The sequence below is a fragment of the Nerophis lumbriciformis genome, linkage group LG07, assembly GCF_033978685.3.
Source record: "Nerophis lumbriciformis linkage group LG07, RoL_Nlum_v2.1, whole genome shotgun sequence".
NCBI classification, from domain to species: domain Eukaryota; kingdom Metazoa; phylum Chordata; class Actinopteri; order Syngnathiformes; family Syngnathidae; genus Nerophis; species Nerophis lumbriciformis.
Window position 1 is genome coordinate 39,886,237 of NC_084554.2, and position 18,978 is coordinate 39,905,214.

Here is an 18,978-nt window from a genome sequence, read left to right on the forward strand (position 1 = left end):
ACCATTCTGAAATTGTGATAATGTTCCCCTTTAAAGCAGTTTGCATCACAATATATTGCATATACAAACATTACCAAAACTTGTTTTTCATCCATGCAGGTAATTTCCTGTAATTTTGGGTAATATATTCAATGGTCGATATATTGAAATAAACACGCCTGCAGCTGCACACTATCAAACATGCACCATATGTTCCACCAATCAGCATTCTTTAGCACAAATACACTTCAAAACTGCTATTAAGGTACTTCTAAGTACTACTTCTACGTTTTTTTTTTTTTTTCAAAATCCCAGTTATGTTAACTCATACATACAGTTGTGGTCAAAAGTTTACGTACACTTGTAAAGAACATAATATCATGGCTGTCTTGAGTTTCCAATAATTTCTACAACTCTTATTTTTTGTGATAGAGTGATTGGAGCACATACTTGTTGGTCACTAAAAACATTCATGAAGTTTGGTTCTTTTATGAATTTAATATGGGTCTACTGAAAATGTGACCAAATCTGCTGGGTCAAAAGTATACGTACAGCAATGTTAATATTTGCTTACATGTCCCTTGGCAAGTTTCACTGCAAAAAGGCGCTTTTGGTACACTGTAAAAAAAAATTCTGTAAAAAAACGGTCATCTACTGGCAGCTATGGCTGCCAAATGAAAACCATAAAATTAAAGTAAAACATTGTAAACCAATTAATGATCAAAAACATTATATTTACAGAAATTTTCATGAAACGTTTTGCGGAAAAATATCGTAATTTTACAGATTTTTACTAAATTATTAAGATCAACCACCTTTAATAAAGTGACGATGCAAACAGTTCTGCAGAAAAATACCCTTTTCCAAATTATTACGATCAAACACCTTTAATGAAGTGACAATGCTGGCAGTTCCACAGAAAAATACCATTATTTTACAGATTTTTTCTGAATTGTTAAGATCAACCACCTTTAATAAAGTGACGATGCAAACAGTTCTGCAGAAAAATACCTTTATTCAGATTGTTAGTATGGACATAGACTTTTATATAACAGGCTACATATTTAATGAAAGATAATTACTATAATTTTACATGAATTTGAAAGTAATTTAAGAAAACAGAAAATGCTATGTATAATTAATTTGGTATTTTTCTGTGAAAAAAATTGAAATATGCACAGTTTGTCATTACTGGCATATTACTTAAAATAACAGGCGGATTGTTTGTTTACAGATAATGTCTTCAATTCTACAGTTTTATAAACTATTTAAAAAAAAATAGAAAAATTACAGTAGAAATTTAGAGTAAATTAACCATAAAAATAGGATTATTTTTTTTTACAGTGGAGCCATCCACAAGCTTCTGGTTGAATTTTTGACCACTCTTCTTGACCATGCCTACCGTCAAGCATGGTGGTGGTAGTATTATGCTCCAGGCCTGTTTTGCTGCCAATGGAACTGGTGCTTTAGAGAGAGTAAACGGGACAATGAAAAAGGAGGATTACCTCCAAATTCTTCAGGACAACCTAAAATCATCAGCCTGGAGGTTGGAGGTTGGGTCTTGGGCGCAGTTGGGTGTTCCAACAGGACAATGACCCCAAACACACATCAAAAGTGGTAAAGGAATGGCTAAATCAGGCTAGAATTAAGGTTTTAGAATGGCCTTCTCAAAGTCCTGACTTAAACGTGTGGACAATGCTGAAGAAACAAGTCTATGAATTGATTAACGTGGACCCCGACTTAAACAAGTTGAAAAACGTATTCGGGTGTTACCATTTAGTGGTCAATTGTACGGAATATGTACTGTACTGTGCAATCTACTAATAAAAGTTTCAATCAATCAATCAAAAAAGTCAGAAAACCAACAAATTTAGCTGATCTGCACCAATTTTGTCAAGAGGAGTGGTCAAAAATTCAACCAGAAGTTTGTGGATGGCTACCAAAAGCGCCTTATTGCAGTGAAACTTGCCAAGGGACATGTAAGCAAATATTAACATTGCTGTATGTATACTTTTATTTCTTTCTTTCTTTCTTTTAGTTTATTTCGAACATGAACACACTTACAGTGTAAAACATCACAATTTCATATCATTTCACTTTTCATCATGTCCCACCCCTTTCCCACTTCAGAGCGTTTACAAATATATAGAATCATTTACTGACCTTTTTATATAATAAAATAACATCTGTGAATTAGTATACACAACAGTTTTGCAGTTTTGTAATATGTAATTAATTAATTCAGTCATTATTAACATACTGAGATGAAGAATATCTTACTTTCAAAAAGGTTGAAAGTATTTCTCATAATTCTTCTTCTTTGTACTTTGTAAGCACTATTCATTTGAACAACCTCTTAAACTGGATCATATCAGTACAATGTTTAACTTCTTTACTTAATCCATTCCATCATTTATTTCCACAAACTGATATGCTAAAGGTTCTAAGTGTTGTACGTGCATACAATTTTTTTAAATTATTTTTTCCTCTAAGGTTATATTTCTCCTCTTAGGTTGAGAAGAATTGTTGTACATTCTTGGGTAGCAGGTTATAGTTTGCTTTGTACATCATTTTAGCTGTTTGCAATTTTACCAAATCACCGAACTTTAATATTTTTGACTCAATAAATAAAGGGTTTGTATGTTCTCTATATCCAACATTATGTATTATTCTAACTGATCTTTTTTGTAACACGGTTAACGAATGTAGCACACATTTGTAGTTATTTCCCCATATTTCTACACAATAAGTCTTTTCTTAAAACTCATTTGTATACTCTAGCCTTTAAATAGACCCCCCTTTTAGACCAGTTGATCTGCTGTTTCTTTTCTTTTCTCCTCTGCTCCCCTCTCCCTTGTGGGGGGGGGGCCGCACAGGTCCGGTGGCCATGGATGAAGTGCTGGCTGTCCAGAGTCGGGACCCGGGGTAGACCGCTCGCCTGTGCATCAGTTGGGAACATCTTTGCGCTGCTGACCGTCTCCGCTCGGGATGGTTTCCTGCTGACCCCACTATGGACTGGACTGGACTCTTACTATTATGTTGGATCCACTGGACTGGACTCTCACAATATTATGTCAGACCCATTCGGCATTCATTGCATTCGGTCTCCCCTAGAGGGGGGGGGGGGGGGGGGGGTTACCCACATATGCGGTCCTCTCCAGGGTTTCTCATAGTCATTCACATCGACGTCCCACTGGGGTGAGTTTTTCCTTGCCCTTATGTCATACTTGCCAACCCTCCCGAATTTTCCGGGAGACTCCCGAAATTCAGCGCTTCTCCCGAAAACCTCTCGGGACAAATATTCTCCCGAAAATCTCCCGATTTTCAGCCGTAGCTGGAGGCCACGCCCCCTCCAGCTCCATGCGGACCTGAGTGAGGACAGTCTTTTTTCACGACGGGAGGACAACAGGGTGACAAGAACTAAATCATCCAGACTAGAGACAATTTGTATTATTATGTTTATCTTACCTAAAAATAAATATATTTATTAATTTTTTTTAAAATAACTAAATACATTTTTATTGTATTTTGCTAAAAACATCAAAATGAATTGTATTTTTTTTGGTATTTTTTCTGACTCCTTATTACATCCAGCCATAGAATTAAAATGAACATATTTGAAATAATTAATTTTAAATGATCATAATAATTCATTTAAAATGACCATATTTAATTATTAAAATAATTGCTTTTTTATCAACAACTTCAGCATTTTATTCATTACATTTTGAAGCTCTCAGAAGCCAAGTTATGTTATATTCCTTAATATTTATTTATGCAAGTTTGAAGTATCAATTATCCAAAAACAGTTTTGTTTGCATATTTTCAGGATGTAGATTATATATATATATATATATATATATATATATATATATATATATATATATATATATATGTATGAAATATTTGACTTGGTGAATTCTAGCTGTCAATATACTCTTAACCACGCCCCCAACCACCCCCCACCCTACCCCTGACCACGCCCCCACCCTCCACCCCCCACCTACCGAAATCGGAGGTCTCAAGGTTGGCAAGTATGCCTTATGTGGGCTCTGTACCGAGGATGTCGTTGTGGCTTGTGCAGCCCTATTAGACATTTGTGATTTAGGGCTATATAAATAAACATTGATTGATTGATTGATTGATTGATTTTAACCCAGCAGATTTGGTCACATTTTCAGTAGCCCCATAATAAATTCATAAAAGAACCAAACTTCATGAATGTTTTTTTGTGACCAACGAGTATGATCTCCAATCACTCTATCACAAAAAAATAAGAGTTGTAAAAATTATTGGAAACTCAAGACAGCCATGACATTATGTTCTTTACAAGTGTATGTCAACTTTTTGACCACGACTGTATTACCATGAGATTTTTTTACATCTCTATCAACACATGGTGTAAGTGCACTTCTTCAGCTAAACACTTGGTGGCAGCAGCGGACTGTTCAACTGCAGCTAACCATAATAATAAACAAAGAAGAAAACCAGCGACCCTACCCGGAAGTCTATTCCAGCCGTATTTATTTCCTCTTTCATTTATAACACACCTGACAAAACCCTTATTTTTTTTGGAGTTGGTGTTTTATTATGGATGGTGTTTGAGACTTAAGGAGGTGTTTGCTAATTTTACGTGTGGCGGTTGGCGGGTATCTGGAGCCATGGAGGTACCCCAGTGTGGTTGACGTTGTCTCCGGAATTGATGCACCATGATCCCGGTGCCTTTGCTGGTGTGTGTGATGGCAGCCTGGTGTGCTGTCTACCTCGCAGACACACTACTGAAGGTAATATATTTCATTTTATTTCATGTTAGAGTCTACTTTGGTTGTTTAAAAAGCCTTCAATTGCTACATAAACCGTCTTTTGCACCTATAGTAGACCTACTGACGGGCTGCAGATGCTGCTAGCTAGCATCAGTCAAGTTCACTTTGTCTTCTTGAGACACATAAATATAAACAATATTTGCATTAAATTGTTAAAATAAGAGAGGAACGAGACTAGGTTGCTAATATATAAAACGATCCAATTCAGTGTAATAGTGTTACAATTCAGTGTGGGTCAAAATACACTATATTGCCAAAAGTATTTGGCCACCCATCCAAATGATGAGAATCAGGTGTGTAAAATCAAGCACTACAAACATTTGTGAAAGAATGGGCCGTTCTCAGTGATTTCCAGCGTGGAACTATCAGAGGATGCTACCTGTGCAACAAATCCAGTCCTGAAATGTCCTCGCTCCTAAATATTCCAAAGTCAAGCTTTATTATAAGAAAATGGAAGAGTTTGGGAACAACAGCAACTCAGCCACCAAGTGGTAGGCCACGTAAAGTAAACTGACAGAGAGGGGTCAGCGGATGCTGAAGCGCATAGTGCAAAGAGGTCGCCCACTTTCTGCACCGTCAGTTGCTCCAGAGCTCCAAACTTCATGTGACCTTCCAATTAGCCCACGTACAGTACGCAGAGAGCTTCACGGAATGGCCGAGCGGCTGCATCTAAGCCATGCATCACCAAGTCCAATGCAAAGCGTCGGATGCAGTGGTGTAAAGCAGTGGTCGCCAACCACCGGGCCGTGGCCCGGTACCGGTCCGTGGATCGATTGGTACCATGCCGCACAAGAAATATTTTTATTTATTTATTTATTTATTTTAATTAAATCAACATAAAAAACACAAGATACACTTACAATTAGTGCACCAACCCAAAAAACCTCCCTCCTAATTTTCACTCATTCGCACAAAAGGGTTGTTTCTTTCTGTTATTAATATTTCTTGTTCCTACATTATATATCAATATAGATCAATACAGTCTGCAGGGATACAGTCCGTAAGCACACATGATTGTATTTTTTATGACAAAAAAAAACAACATTCCCTCCCCCTCGGTCCGTGGGACAAATTTTCAAGCGTTGGCCAGTCCGCAGTTACAAAAAGATTGGGGACCACTGGTGTAAAGCACGTCGCCACTGGACTCTAGAGCAGTGGAGACGCCTTCTCTGGAGTGATGAATCACACTTTTCCACCTGGCAATCAATTGGACGAGTCTGGGTTTGGAGGTTGACAGGAGAACGGTACATTTTGGACTGCATTGTGCCGAGTGTGAAATTTGGTGGAGGAGGAATTATGGTGTGGGGTTGTTTTTCAGGAGTTGGGCTTGGCCCCTTAGTTAGAGTGAAAGGAACTTTTAATGCTCCAGAATACCAAAACATTTTGGACAATTCCATGCATCCAACCTTGTGGGAACAGTTTGGAGCGGGCCCCATCCTCTTCCAACATGACTGTGCACACAGCAAGGTCCATAAATGCATGGATGACAGAGTCTGGTGTGGATGAACTTGACTGGCCTGCACAGAGTCTTGACCTGAACCCGATAGAACACATTTGGGATGAATTAGAACTGAAACTGAGAGCCAGGCCTTCTCGACCAACTACAGTGTGTGACCTCACCAATGCGCTTTTGGAAGAATGGTCGAAAATTCCTATAAACACACTCCACAACCTTGTGGACAGCCTTCCCAGAAGAGTTGAAGCTGTAATAGCTGCAAAAAGTGGACCCACATCATTTTGAACCCTATGGGTTAGGAATGGGATGGCACTTCAAGTTCATACGTGAGTCAAGGCAGGTGGCCAAATACTTATGGCAATACAGTGTATGTGAAACAAAACCCCAACTTTGTGTTATATGTGACAAAAATGTAAATACATATCTCACTAGTTACTAATTTTATTTTTACGATGTTTTTTTGACGCCTTTTGTAGTGTTTTGCATTTGAGATAAGAAGTGTGTGTCCATTACAGAAGACACAAATGAATTGCTCGGTCTCTAGAGAATACTATTTATTTATTTATTTACGGACAGACATAATTTTGGATTACATTATTTATTGTTTCTTTTGTTATTATTAGAGCCCGTTCTGCAAAAAGATTATCCCCAGAAGCTCACAGCTTATGAACAGGGACCCACAGTTAAAATATACATCATCATATAATATACAAAATACAGTACAATAGAATACATTTCAAATCTACCCACCAATTACCCATTTACAATTTCATTTATAAATAAAAGGGGAATCTTTAAATCCACCAAATCAGTCTCAATATCCTATTATTCAAATTTGTTTAAAGGTTGCATCTTGAAGATCTGCGATAATCTCATCATACATACAGAGATCAAGACCAAAATTACGCGACTAAAGTGAATTCCTCAACCATAAGGTGTGTGCTAAATATACTAAGCATAACGTAGCAATACATTTCGCTTAAGACGCTTTTAAAACATTTTTAAAGAATGTAATTCTTTTATAGAGCTATCAATCTCATTCCAGATCATCGGGCCTCTACAGGCTATACTAAAGCTTGTACACTTTGGATGACAGTTTTTCCCTCTTAATAAAGGTTTAGTTCTAGTGTTATATCTATGAGAAGTAGTGGTCACTGGAATGAGCTGGTAGAGTCTAGAATTTAATCCGTATACTACGTTATACATAATACAAGCACTGTGGAATCTGTTGCACTCCGTAAGCTTCAGAAGATTGTACCCATAAAAAAGAGGATTTGAGGGAGCATTAAAGTTTGCCTGTGATATAACACGTATGACTCTCTTCTGAAGAATCTGCAATTTTTTAAGATAACTGGGATACGTGTTACACCATACGACATTGCAATAGTTTATATGTGGTGCAAATAGAGTCCGATACAGAATTAGGAGAGCGTTAAGAGGAAGAAAGTGCCTCAATTTTGAGAGAAGACCGACATATTTAGATAATTTATTCATCAAATATTCAATATGGCTTTTGAAATTTAATACGTCTTGATAACACTGAAGCAGGCCCAGACTGACGCTTGTTTGTGTTGCGAATGCTTTTATAATAACTAAATTACTAATTATGTTTACTTTCTTTTGCAGTCGTCGTCCACACATCGGATCAGCTATGAGTCCTGGCTGGCCAGGCGAGGTCTGATGCTGTCTCCTTTCCACGTGAGGTGGCAGACGAGCATGTTTAACTGGCTGTTTGCGTACTGTGCCCGCATACAGCCGCGTGCGCTCTACCTGTGGTGAGAGCAACAACCTCTATATGACAAGAGCGCCCTGTTGTTTTTGAAAATCTGCTACTTAATTGCTTGTTTAAAATCTTCACTGTGACAGGAAATCTCTGCTGTTTTTAAGCACCTACGGCAAAAACACCAGTCCAAGATCCTCTAAGGGACAGGAGTGTTTTTGTACGGCTATTATTGTAGGGAAATGCTAGTTTTTCTACTGTTTTTAAGGAAGTACGACAAAGACTCTAGTCAAACCTCTATATGACAAGGATATGCTGTTTTTAGGGACCAATTGCAAAAAGAGAGCCTGTAAATTATCCTACCGTATATATAACAGTAGTGTTTTTTAGTGTTATTTTTAGAGAATGCTGCAAAAACACTAGTCGAAGATCCTCCAAATGACCGGTACGTGTACTCTTGCTATTTGCAAAATGTTATTTCAAGATCTACAAGGGTACTTTGCTGTTGTTTTAGACCTACAGCAAAATGACAGTCAAAGGTCCTCCAAATGACAGCAAAACTTTGCCGTTTTTATGAATCTAGTTAAAAACCTCAAGTCATATATCTTCTATATGAAATTAGTTTTTGCTTTAACAAATATTTTGCAAAAACTTGGCTCAAAATCTTCTCTATATATCCGGACTGCCTCGCTGTTTTATCAATCTTCTGCAAAATCGTTAGTCAAAGATCCTCCACGTGTGGTTCATGCGCTATGATATTTTTAAGGACAAGTACAAAAAACAAAGATCATTAATGTGACAAGGAGTGTTCTGGAGTTTTTAAGGACCTACTACATAAAATAGAAGTCAAACCTCTTCTATCTGATGAGAGTGCTCTATTTTTAAGGACCTATTGATAAATTAAAAGTCAAATATCTTCTATATGACAGGAGTGCTATGCTGTTTTTATCAATCTCCTGCAAAATCGCTAGTCAAAGTCCTCTATGTGGGATGCAAGTGCTATGACGCTTTTAAGGGCCGATTACAAAAACAAAATTTATTATGACTATGAGTGTTTTTTTAGTACATACTGCAAAACTATAGGCAAAGATCCTCCGAATAACAGGAGTGCTCTGCTGTTTTTATGGACTAGCTGCAAATTCACTTGTCGAATGCCGTTTTTAAGGATCTTCTGCAAAAACGCTATTAGTGTTGAACTAAACTGGCGAGCTGGTCTGACGCAATACAAGGATGGGCTCTTACTGTGCAGTAATAAAAACTCCCAACAGGTGGCGCTGTGGTTAAAAAAAAGAAGCTTTAAAGCCATTTATATCTCCTCATGTTCTCCAGGTTCAACAGTGGTCTGGTGTTCGGGCTGGTGTCCATGCTGGCGTCGGTGGTGCTGCTGGCGAAAACGTTGCAGCAGACCCTCGCTCAGATGACCACCAGCAACCCTCGCATTGGCGCTCAGCAGACACTGCAGGTGGTGGTACGTACACACACACACACAAGCACACACGCACAAGCTGGACGCCGTGTCATCTTTCTCCTCTCGCAGGTGCCCGGCGTCAATCTACCGGTCGGTCATCTGGGCTACTTCTTCCTCGCCCTGCTGCTCAGCGGCGTCATACACGAGCTGGGCCACGCGGTGGCAGCACTGAGGTAAACAAGCGCTTTGTGCAGTCTTGTTGCCGCGTCGACATAGCCTCCGCTAAGTAGATATCGTGCGTGTTTCTACAGGGAGCAAGTACGAGTGAATGGCTTCGGCATGTTTGTGTTCGTGGTCTATCCCGGCGCCTTCGTGGACCTCTTCACTACACACCTGAACATCGTGTCGCCCATACAGCAGCTTCGCATCTTCTGTGCAGGTGAGGGCGGAAACCATTTAGTGGATTATATCCACTCAACCTTAAAAAAAAAATCACCCTTTTTTACACAAATATACTTAAAGATAAATTTTTCACCAAGTACCACCTCAGAAAACACTTGGATCTCCAAGTACCACCATAAGGAAAAACATTAAAATACAGTGGCATAGTAGGCCTAAGTATTAATTCCAAAAAAGACTGAGATTTTTTTAGCAAGTGTATTGAATATTTTTGGCCACTGTAACATTAGAGACTTTGAACAGTAGCACTGTGTTTGAATATTTGAATCTGTGGAGTACCACAGTTGGAGAATCACTGATCTAGGAATATTGGCAATGTTAAAGGGGAACATTATCACCAGACCTATGTAAGCGTCAATATATACCTTGATGTTGCAGAAAAAAGACCATATATTTTTTAACCGATTTCCGAACTCTAAATGGGTGAATTTTGGGGAATTAAACGCCTTTCTAATATTTCGCTCTCGGAGCGATGACGTCACAACGTGACGTCACATCGGGAAGCAATCCGCCATTTTCTCATACACCGAGTCGAATCAGCTCTGTTATTTTCCGTTTTTTCGACTGCTTTCCGTACCTTGGAGACATCATGCCTCGTCGGTGTGTTGTCGGAGGGTGTAACAACACGAACAGGGACGGATTCAAGTTGCACCAGTGGCCCAAAGATGCGAAAGTGGCAAGAAATTGGACGTTTGTTCCGCACACTTTACCGACGAAAGCTATGCTACGACAGAGATGGCAAGAATGTGTGGATATCCTGCGACACTCAAAGCAGATGCATTTCCAACGATAAAGTCAAAGAAATCTGCCGCCAGACCCCCATTGAATCTGCCGGAGTGTGTGAGCAATTCAGGGACAAAGGACCTCGGTAGCACGGCAAGCAATGGCGGCAGTTTGTTCCCGCAGACGAGCGAGCTAAACCCCCTGGATGTCTTGGCTCACATCGACCCTAGCTTCCCTGGCCTGCTGACATCAACTCCAAAACTGGACAGATCAGCTTTCAGGAAAAGAGCGCGGATGAGGGTATGTCTACAGAATATATTCATTGATGAAAATTGGGCTGTCTGCACTCTCAAAGTGCATGTTGTTGCCAAATGTATTTCATATGCTGTAAACCTAGTTCATAGTTGTTAGTTTCCTTTAATGCCAAACAAACACATACCAATCGTTGGTTAGAAGGCGATCGCCGAATTCGTCCTCGCTTTCTCCCGTGTCGCTGGCTGTCGTGTCGTTTTCGTCGGTTTCGCTTGCATATGGTTCAAACCGATATGGCTCAATCGCTTCAGTTTCTTCTTCAATTTCGTTTTCGCTACCTGCCTCCACACTACAACCATCCGTTTCAATACATTCGTAATCTGTTGAATCGCTTAAGCCGCTGAAATCCGAGTTTGAATCCGAGCTAATGTCGCTATAGCTTGCTGTTCTTTCCGCCATGTTTGTTTGTGTTGGCTTCACTATGTGACGTCACAGGAAAATGGACGGGTGTTTATAACGATGGTTAAAATCAGGCACTTTGAAGCTTTTTTTAGGGATATTGCGTGATGGGTAAAATTTTGAAAAAAACTTCGAAAAATATAATAAGCCACTGGGAACTGATTTTTAATGGTTTTAACCATTCTGAAATTGTGATAATGTTCCCCTTTAAATTAATACTTTCCTGATCGTGTCAATTGTTTTATCTGGCAATTTTCATAGCAGTGACTCCCAACCATTGTGCCGCGTCACATTAAAAATCATCAGCGGCCTCATTTATAAAACTGTGTGGAACTGAACATAAAACATTTCGTAAGCACAAACCACTTAATGCACATATGCACAAACAATCTGATTTATGTATTTATTATTTTGACATTTTTTCTAATTCAGATTTAAAAAAACATGCAACGCACAATTGTACGCACTCTTATGCATAGGCGCGGATCTACATTTCTGCCAGTGGGTGCCTGTACGGGCGGTAAATCTGACGCTACTTTTCTGAGCATGCGGATTTTTGCTTGGTGGTGAGAAAGAATTTGCTATCAATCCCACGTGGGTGCTCGGCATTGTTCGTGCGTGCTCGGGCCCCGAAGTACCCACGGCATCGGCGCCTATGCTCTTATATCATGTCATATACCTGCACTGATTTGTGCGCAGACGAGTTCCGCCCTCCCAACAATCCATAAAAGGTCATGCAAATTTGTTGAAGGTTCACTCTATCAATGACAGAAAAACGGAGACAGTGACTCCAAAAAAGAAGGCAATATTTTCAGATAAATGCTTATTATCGAGCACCGTAACAAGATACATTTTGGAGGGCTAAGTAATGTCATATTTGATGAAAATAATTTGAATGTCAATATTTGCCCAATCATAGTGTCAGCGGCATAGTGAGTGACTGAGAACTGTTATTTACTACTGTATTTATTATTCATATGTTTTTGTTTTGTCAAGTAATCAAAGCACATATGTTGTTTCATGACACAATTAATCATCATGAGAAATATTTAAAGCTCTTGTGGGCAATTGGAGGATTTCAGTATATTATTGGCACTATAAGTGCATTTTTTGTTTTGTTTTTTATCTTATATAAAATGTTGATACACATTTTAATCGCGATTTAGATTTACTTTAAAACAATTTTGGTTTCTTTTAAATGAATACATTTACAAAACACTTCAGGAATGTAGCAGCAGAGTGCTTAAAATATGGCCGCAAAATTTCTTCTTTGTGGTCTTTCATTAGTGGTGTCAAAATGTTTTATTTTTTAATTAATCGCGATACTTATTTATAACGAATTTTTAATCGATTAAAACAAATAAAAAATCTTTTTTTTTTCCCTTTTAATAATTATTCTTTTAATATGTCCTGTCCAGCCACTCAGTCAAATCATATTGTTAATGTAGATGATCATACCTGCTGTACAGATTTACTTTAGAAAAAATAAAGGTGTGATACTTCCCTAGTTGCCTTTTTTGTATTTGACTTTATTAAATATTTGGGTAGAATTGTATTAAACAAAACCAGTTTTCATTTCGGTAAAATAAATAATTTATCAGAGCTATTTGCCTATTTTATGGAAGAATGTACTTAATCATAGAACTGGCACCCAATGATATTAAAAAAAGTATTGATTTTGAATCAAGAATCGTTACCCCTAAGAATCGAATCGAATAGTATAGTGTGGTGTCCAAATATTCGCAGCCCTAAAAAGCATGTTTTATTGTAATTTTATGATCTGGGGTGTATTTAGAACTATACATAGACATATTATTTTGGTTTATTTTGTCAGAAAAACGGACACAGCTGCATGTGTCATTGGTAGCAGTCATGACGCCTGTTGTTTAGTTGGCCTGCTCTCTTTATACACAACACTGAATTCACCTGTTTGGGAAACACGACTTGTGCGTGTTTTATTGCAGCCTTGAGAGGGCAGCAAAGAGTGTCTGCATACACAAGATGTCCCACTGTGTTTATTTATCCTGTCTGGTCACAGCTGAGATTTTCTCAGCATGTTCCTCGCACTCACTGTGTTTATTATTCATTCCCGTGGCGGCATGCGATGCAACTTTAATGCTTTGTCGGCCCCCAAGACGTGAGTGTGCGCTTGCTTCCACCCTAAAATATGACAAGTGTTTTGTTTTTCAGGAGTGTGGCACAACTTTGTGTTGTGCTTGGCGGCGTTGGCGTTCCTCTTCCTGTTGCCGCTGTTCCTCTTCCCTTTGTACACGAGCGGCGTGGGGGCGCTGGTCACCGAGGTTGCACCGGTACGGTTTTGTAGCTCTTTAGATTTAGCATGTGTTTCCCTCGTGCGTGCTAACGCGCTGTTTGTACGTCAGGGCTCAGCTGCTGACGGACAGCGGGGTCTCTCCGTGGGGGACATCATAACGGGCTTGGAGCAATGTACTGTCAGCGGGGTGGACGACTGGAACAGCTGCCTGTCTCACCTCTCCCACACGCCGCAAACGGGATACTGCGTCCCCGCTGCCAGCTTGCAGCCCAGCTGGGCCCACGGACGAGGTGTGTGTGGACGGTTTAAATTCATGGGGAAAATGGCGTAATTGTGATTTTTGTGCCTAGCGTTCAAGCGCTTGGATGGGACAATGGACTGCTGCAGCAACAACAGCCTGACGGACCTCTGCTTCTCCTACATCAAACCTTTGAGCCGCGAGAGAGAGGTCCCGAATGCAACCAATAACGCTCTGAAATTTGCTCCGCCCACTTTCTGAAGTGCTTCCTGTTTCACTTTTGCCCTCATACAGTACGCCTGCATGCCGGTGCGTAAGATGGTGACGGGCACCAACGTGTGTCGCAGCGACCGCGACTGCGACGCTCTCGCCAGCCTCAGCGTTTGCGTCACGCCCTCCTTGGAGAACCAGACGCGCTTCATCCGGGTCACGCACTCTCTTGCCCCACACATGCTGTTTGTGGGGTACCCGCCACATCTTCAGCACGCCGGTAAATCATTTACAGAGATATTAATGTCCACAAAGTAACGTTTCTACCAACACAATCACATAAAGATCCTTCCTGTGGTTCTAATTTATTTTCTAATCCTCACAGTGAGTCTCACCAACTTTGTGCCGCGCTTTGGTTTCCTCCACTTAGACATTCCTGTCTTCTTGGAGACATTCTGCAAGTATCCTTAAAAAAAGTGATTCATATATTGTATTCGATGAAAGTGTGCTGCTGATTTTTAAGGAACTACTGCAAAAATTATTGAATAAGATCCTTTGTATGACAGGAGCATGCTACTGTTTTTGAAGACTAACTTCTAAAACAAATAGTCAAAGATCCTCTACATGACAAGAGCACGCTACTGTTTTTAAGCAACTACTGCAAAAACAAATAGTCAAAGATCCTGTATGTGACAGTAGCGCTATGCGATTTTAAGGGCGAACTGATAAATAATTGAATCTACTGCAAAAATGATAGTCAAAGATCCTATATGTGACAGAAGCGCTCTACTGTTTTTAAAAAACTACTGCAAAAATGCTTGTCAAAGATCTTTTATGTGACAGGAATACGCTACTGTTTTTAAGGAACTACTGCAAAAACGCAGGTCGAAAGACCCTGTGACAAGAGCGCTATGCGGTTTTAAGGGCAGACTAAAAGAAAATGCTAGTCAAAGATCGCTCTACTGCAGGGTTGTACAACTGGCGGCCCGCGGGCCACATGCTGCCCGCCAAAGCTTTTAATTTGGCTCGCCGAACAACACACGAACAGGCTTGATGAAACCATTCAAAAGAGTTTATCATGTAAGCAGTACTCCCGTCACCCCGCAGTGGGAAACAGCGAAGCATATGTGTCACAATGATGCGGTAGTGGGTGAGTAGAAGAAGATGGCACTATCGACCCTGAAAAATATCAAAACAGAACGCAAAAATCGGACTTTTAACAGCGACTGGACAACAAAGTATGAATGTATTGAAATGCTGTTAACTATCTGTCAAGCTGCACACGCTGGAAACGAGTAATGAGGGAAGAATAATGAATTTATTGACAGTGCAGTTTGAAAGCGGATGTGTTTACTTTGTAAAGAAGTAAACACAGTCTCAAAGGAATATAACCTGCGGAGGCACTTTCTCAAGAAACATCCAAGTTTTGATATCCGGCCCCTGAGACCTTGGGCTTCTGAAACTGCGGCCTTCTTCATAATGTAGTTGAATAACCCTGCTCTACTTTTTTTAAGAATTACTGCTAAAATGCTAGTCAGAGATCCTCTGTGTGACAGTCGCACTCTACTGTTTTTAAGGAACTCTTGAAAAAATGCTTGTCTAAGATCCTCCATATCAGTGGTCTCCAACCACCGGTCCGTGGATCGATTGGTACCGGGCCGCACAAGGAATAAAAAAAATTAAAAAATTAATGTTATTATTATTTTTTTTTTAATTAAATCAACATAAAAAACACAAGATACACTTACAATTAGTGCACCAACCCAAAAAACCTCCCTCCCTCATTCACACTCATTCGCACAAAAGGGTTGTTTCTTTTTGTTATTAATATTTCTGGTTCCTATGTATATCAATACAGACCAATACAGTCTGCAGGGATACAGTCCGTAAGCACACATGATTGTATTTCTTTATGATATGTCCGTGGGACAAATTTTCAAGCGTTGACCGGTCCGCAGCTACAAAAAGGTTGGGGACCACTGCTCCATATGACAGATTGTTTCTGCTGGTTTTTGACAGCACTCTATAATGCTCATCAATAATCCTCAATATTATGATGTTTTTAATAATCTACTGCAAAAATGCTCGTCAAAGCTCCTCTCAATGACAGGAGTGTTGTGCTGTTATTAAGAATGTACTGCAAAAATGCTGGTCAAAGATCATTTAAATAACAGGAGTATTATGCTGTTTTTTTAAGAATCTAATTTAAAAAAGGAAAGTCAAAGATCCTCTATGGGACAGAAGTGTTACGCTGTTTTTTAGGACCTATTGCAAATATGCTAGTCGAAGATCCTCTATGCAACAGGAGTGTTATGCGTTTTTTTAAGAATCTCCTGCAAAAATGCTAGTCAAAGATCCTTTATGCGACAGGGGTGTTATGCGGTTTTTAGGGACCTATTGCAAAAATCATGGTCAAAGAGCCTATAAATGACAGGAGTATTATGCTGTTTATTAGGACTTTGTAACGGTACAGTGAGGAAGGAGACGGCATTGAGACATGGACGTCGTTTAGCGTGCAGCGAGTTTATTTGCACAAATGTGTGACGTGTGTAATTAAATGAAATACGTGATGTGTGACTATGTGAAGCGATTATCTGTTGAGTGTTACCGGGAGGTGTTGGAGGTGCGTGTTGAGGCGACACAGGACAAGACACGGTGAACACAGAAGAGGAGAGACACAGAGAGCTCAGAGGAGCGCACAGCTGACCGTGCGGCGACAGGAGCTTGAGCCGCAACAGACTTATTGCAAAAATGCTGGTCAAGGATCCTCTATGCGACAGGAGTGTTATGCGGTTTTTAGGGACATATTGCAAAAATTCTTGTCAAAGATCCTCTAAATGACAGAAGTGTTGTGCTGTTTTTTTAAAGAAACTCCTGCAAAAATGGTAGTCAAAGATCCTTTAAGCGACAGGAGTGTTATGCTGTTTTTAAGGATCTATTGCAAAAATGGTAGTCAAAGATCCTTTAAGCGACAGGAGTGTTATGCTGTTTTTAAGGACCTATTGCAAAAATGCTAGTCAAAGATCCTATATATGACAGGAGCGGTCTACTGTTTTCAGGAGTGTCCGTTTGTAGTCCTTATCCCACTGCCTACCAGATATGTGTTTTCCCTCTCGGGCGCCTTGGCGGTGGTCAACTCTGTGCCGTGCTTCGCTCTGGATGGTCAGTGGATGCTCAGCGCCTTGCTGGAGGCCACACTGGTCACCGTGGTGACAGACCGCCAGAAGCGCGAGCTCATCGGCTTCTTCCTGCTCCTCGGCGGCAGCGCCCTGCTGGCCGCCAACGTGGCACTGGGCCTGTGGATGGTCACGGCGCGGTAGCCAACCAGCCATGACGGTCAAATAACCAAAAACTCGGGACGCGAGCCTGAGGACCACTAAACTGTGAAGAGACGACATTACCCAGTAGCCCTCAGGTTTGCTTTTTTACTCTAGTGCAACCTCACAGGGCAACAAAGATCAAGAGAAGCACAAATGCTGTATGTAAGGATGTGAACTATGTCTCATTTAAGGTATTTCATTACCTCCGCCAAGCTTAATCATAACCGTCCAATGAAAAGCAATTATCGCCAATTTTCTTTTTGTGCTAAAATACAAAACAAGTTTGTTGGATAATATTTTTTTTACATTTGTTAAGTTTTCATGTGGATTTATGTTGGATATATATTGCTTCTATTTATTTTCAACAGGAAACCATGTTTGATTAATCATAAATAATGTAAAAAATTAATAAACCATGGCTAAAAAGTTAAAAATTAAAAATAATATACCGCCATCTCTCACTCACGTCGCACTTCAAAGTTTGCGGCGTCACTCTCTAAATTAAGCATTTTCCAGCATAAAAATGTTGACATGAACTAAAAATGTCAAAGCAATCAGAGTGCACTGTTCAGTATCATTGCCACTGATTGGCTGAGCTTCAGGCAGTATTACAGTACCACATTGGATTAAAGGAGTGTAAAGGTGATTATGTGGTTGTTACTTCCTTCTCATAATGTTATAACCCATTTTTAGAAAGTAGTGAACAGGTTTTTATGTTCCAGCTGTAAGAATATTTGAGTCATGCGTAAAACTCCAACAATTTAATTTTTTGTGCTAAAGTTTGTCTGTCAGCAAACCAACTTAAATTAAAAAATTTATGATATTTAAGACTTGAAATATGTCAAGCTTTTTTTTATGTATCATTTTGATGATAATGGCTTACAGTTTTTGAAAACACCAAAATCTTCTGAGATTTTTGATTTGAGGTTTTCATAAGCTGTAAGCCATAACTATCAAAAATGATTTCAAAAGAAGGCTTGAAATATCTTGATATGCATCTTATGAGCCTGTGTTATATATTAGGTTCACCTTGTAATTCTAATTGCTGGAATGAACGAACCTTTGCACAATATTCACATTGCTTGTGTTTCACCTGTATAATCAATAATTCCTACTTCACAGGAATTCATTTGTCTGACAGCCATTTCCGCAGTAGTAACATGACCATAAACTTGTAAAATCTACAATTGCCTATTAAATAATAGTGACTAAAGTTTATTTTAAGACTGGCCACATCAGATGACCATAGCAAACTAGAAAGGGTTAGCCTGTATACTAACTGTCAGTAAACCATATATAAATGACACTAAGGATATGCCACCTTAGTGGTACAGACAGGTAAGTCACTACAAGGTCATTTTAGCCTCCATGTAACAATATAGGCTATCACATTTGAATAGGCTATCACATTTGAATCCCTTTGGCACATACCTCATCCTCTTAAGTTCAAACGGTCGCTGAAGTATAGGCATGGCAGTTCTTCACATGTTCTCACATGAATTTTGGGTATAAATCTTTAAATTGGACTATATTGACTCACATAGCTGCAGGTTTCAAAGAAGCCTTCGAGCTAGAGTTGTCACTCTGCAGTGTACTATTCTAACTTACGGTATCAACTTATATTTCTTTGCAGCATTGCATTATGGGTTCATGACGGCT

The 18,978-nt window shown here is 39.6% G+C and overlaps 1 protein-coding gene across 2 annotated transcripts; it reads left to right on the forward strand.

The window, feature by feature from the left end:
• Positions 1-4,361: 4,361 nt before the first annotated feature.
• On the forward strand, positions 4,362-18,147 carry mbtps2 (membrane-bound transcription factor peptidase, site 2). Of its 2 annotated transcripts, XM_061965117.1 has the most exons (11): positions 4,371-4,763; positions 7,885-8,033; positions 9,308-9,446; positions 9,516-9,619; positions 9,698-9,825; positions 13,470-13,588; positions 13,661-13,841; positions 13,902-13,999; positions 14,084-14,279; positions 14,385-14,460; positions 17,097-18,147. In XM_061965117.1, the coding sequence occupies exons 1-11, from the start codon at positions 4,689-4,691 to the stop codon at positions 17,317-17,319; spliced, it is 1,488 nt and encodes a 495-aa protein (XP_061821101.1). In that variant the 5' UTR covers positions 4,371-4,688; the 3' UTR covers positions 17,320-18,147. The 2 variants fall into 2 exon arrangements, with proteins under 2 accessions (XP_061821100.1, XP_061821101.1); XM_061965116.1 differs by having other exon boundaries at positions 4,362-4,763; positions 9,308-9,619.
• Positions 18,148-18,978: the final 831 nt, after the last annotated feature.

Excerpts from the sequence above, each read along its gene's own strand:
- mbtps2 (XM_061965116.1), top strand. The coding sequence starts at position 4,689 with ATGATCCCGGTGCCTTTGCTGGTGTGTGTGATGGCAGCCTGGTGTGCT. Across the intron at positions 8,034-9,307 it reads CCGCGTGCGCTCTACCTGTG|GTTCAACAGTGGTCTGGTGT; the intron begins GTGAGAGCAACA and ends CATGTTCTCCAG. Across the intron at positions 9,620-9,697 it reads CACGCGGTGGCAGCACTGAG|GGAGCAAGTACGAGTGAATG; the intron begins GTAAACAAGCGC and ends GTGTTTCTACAG.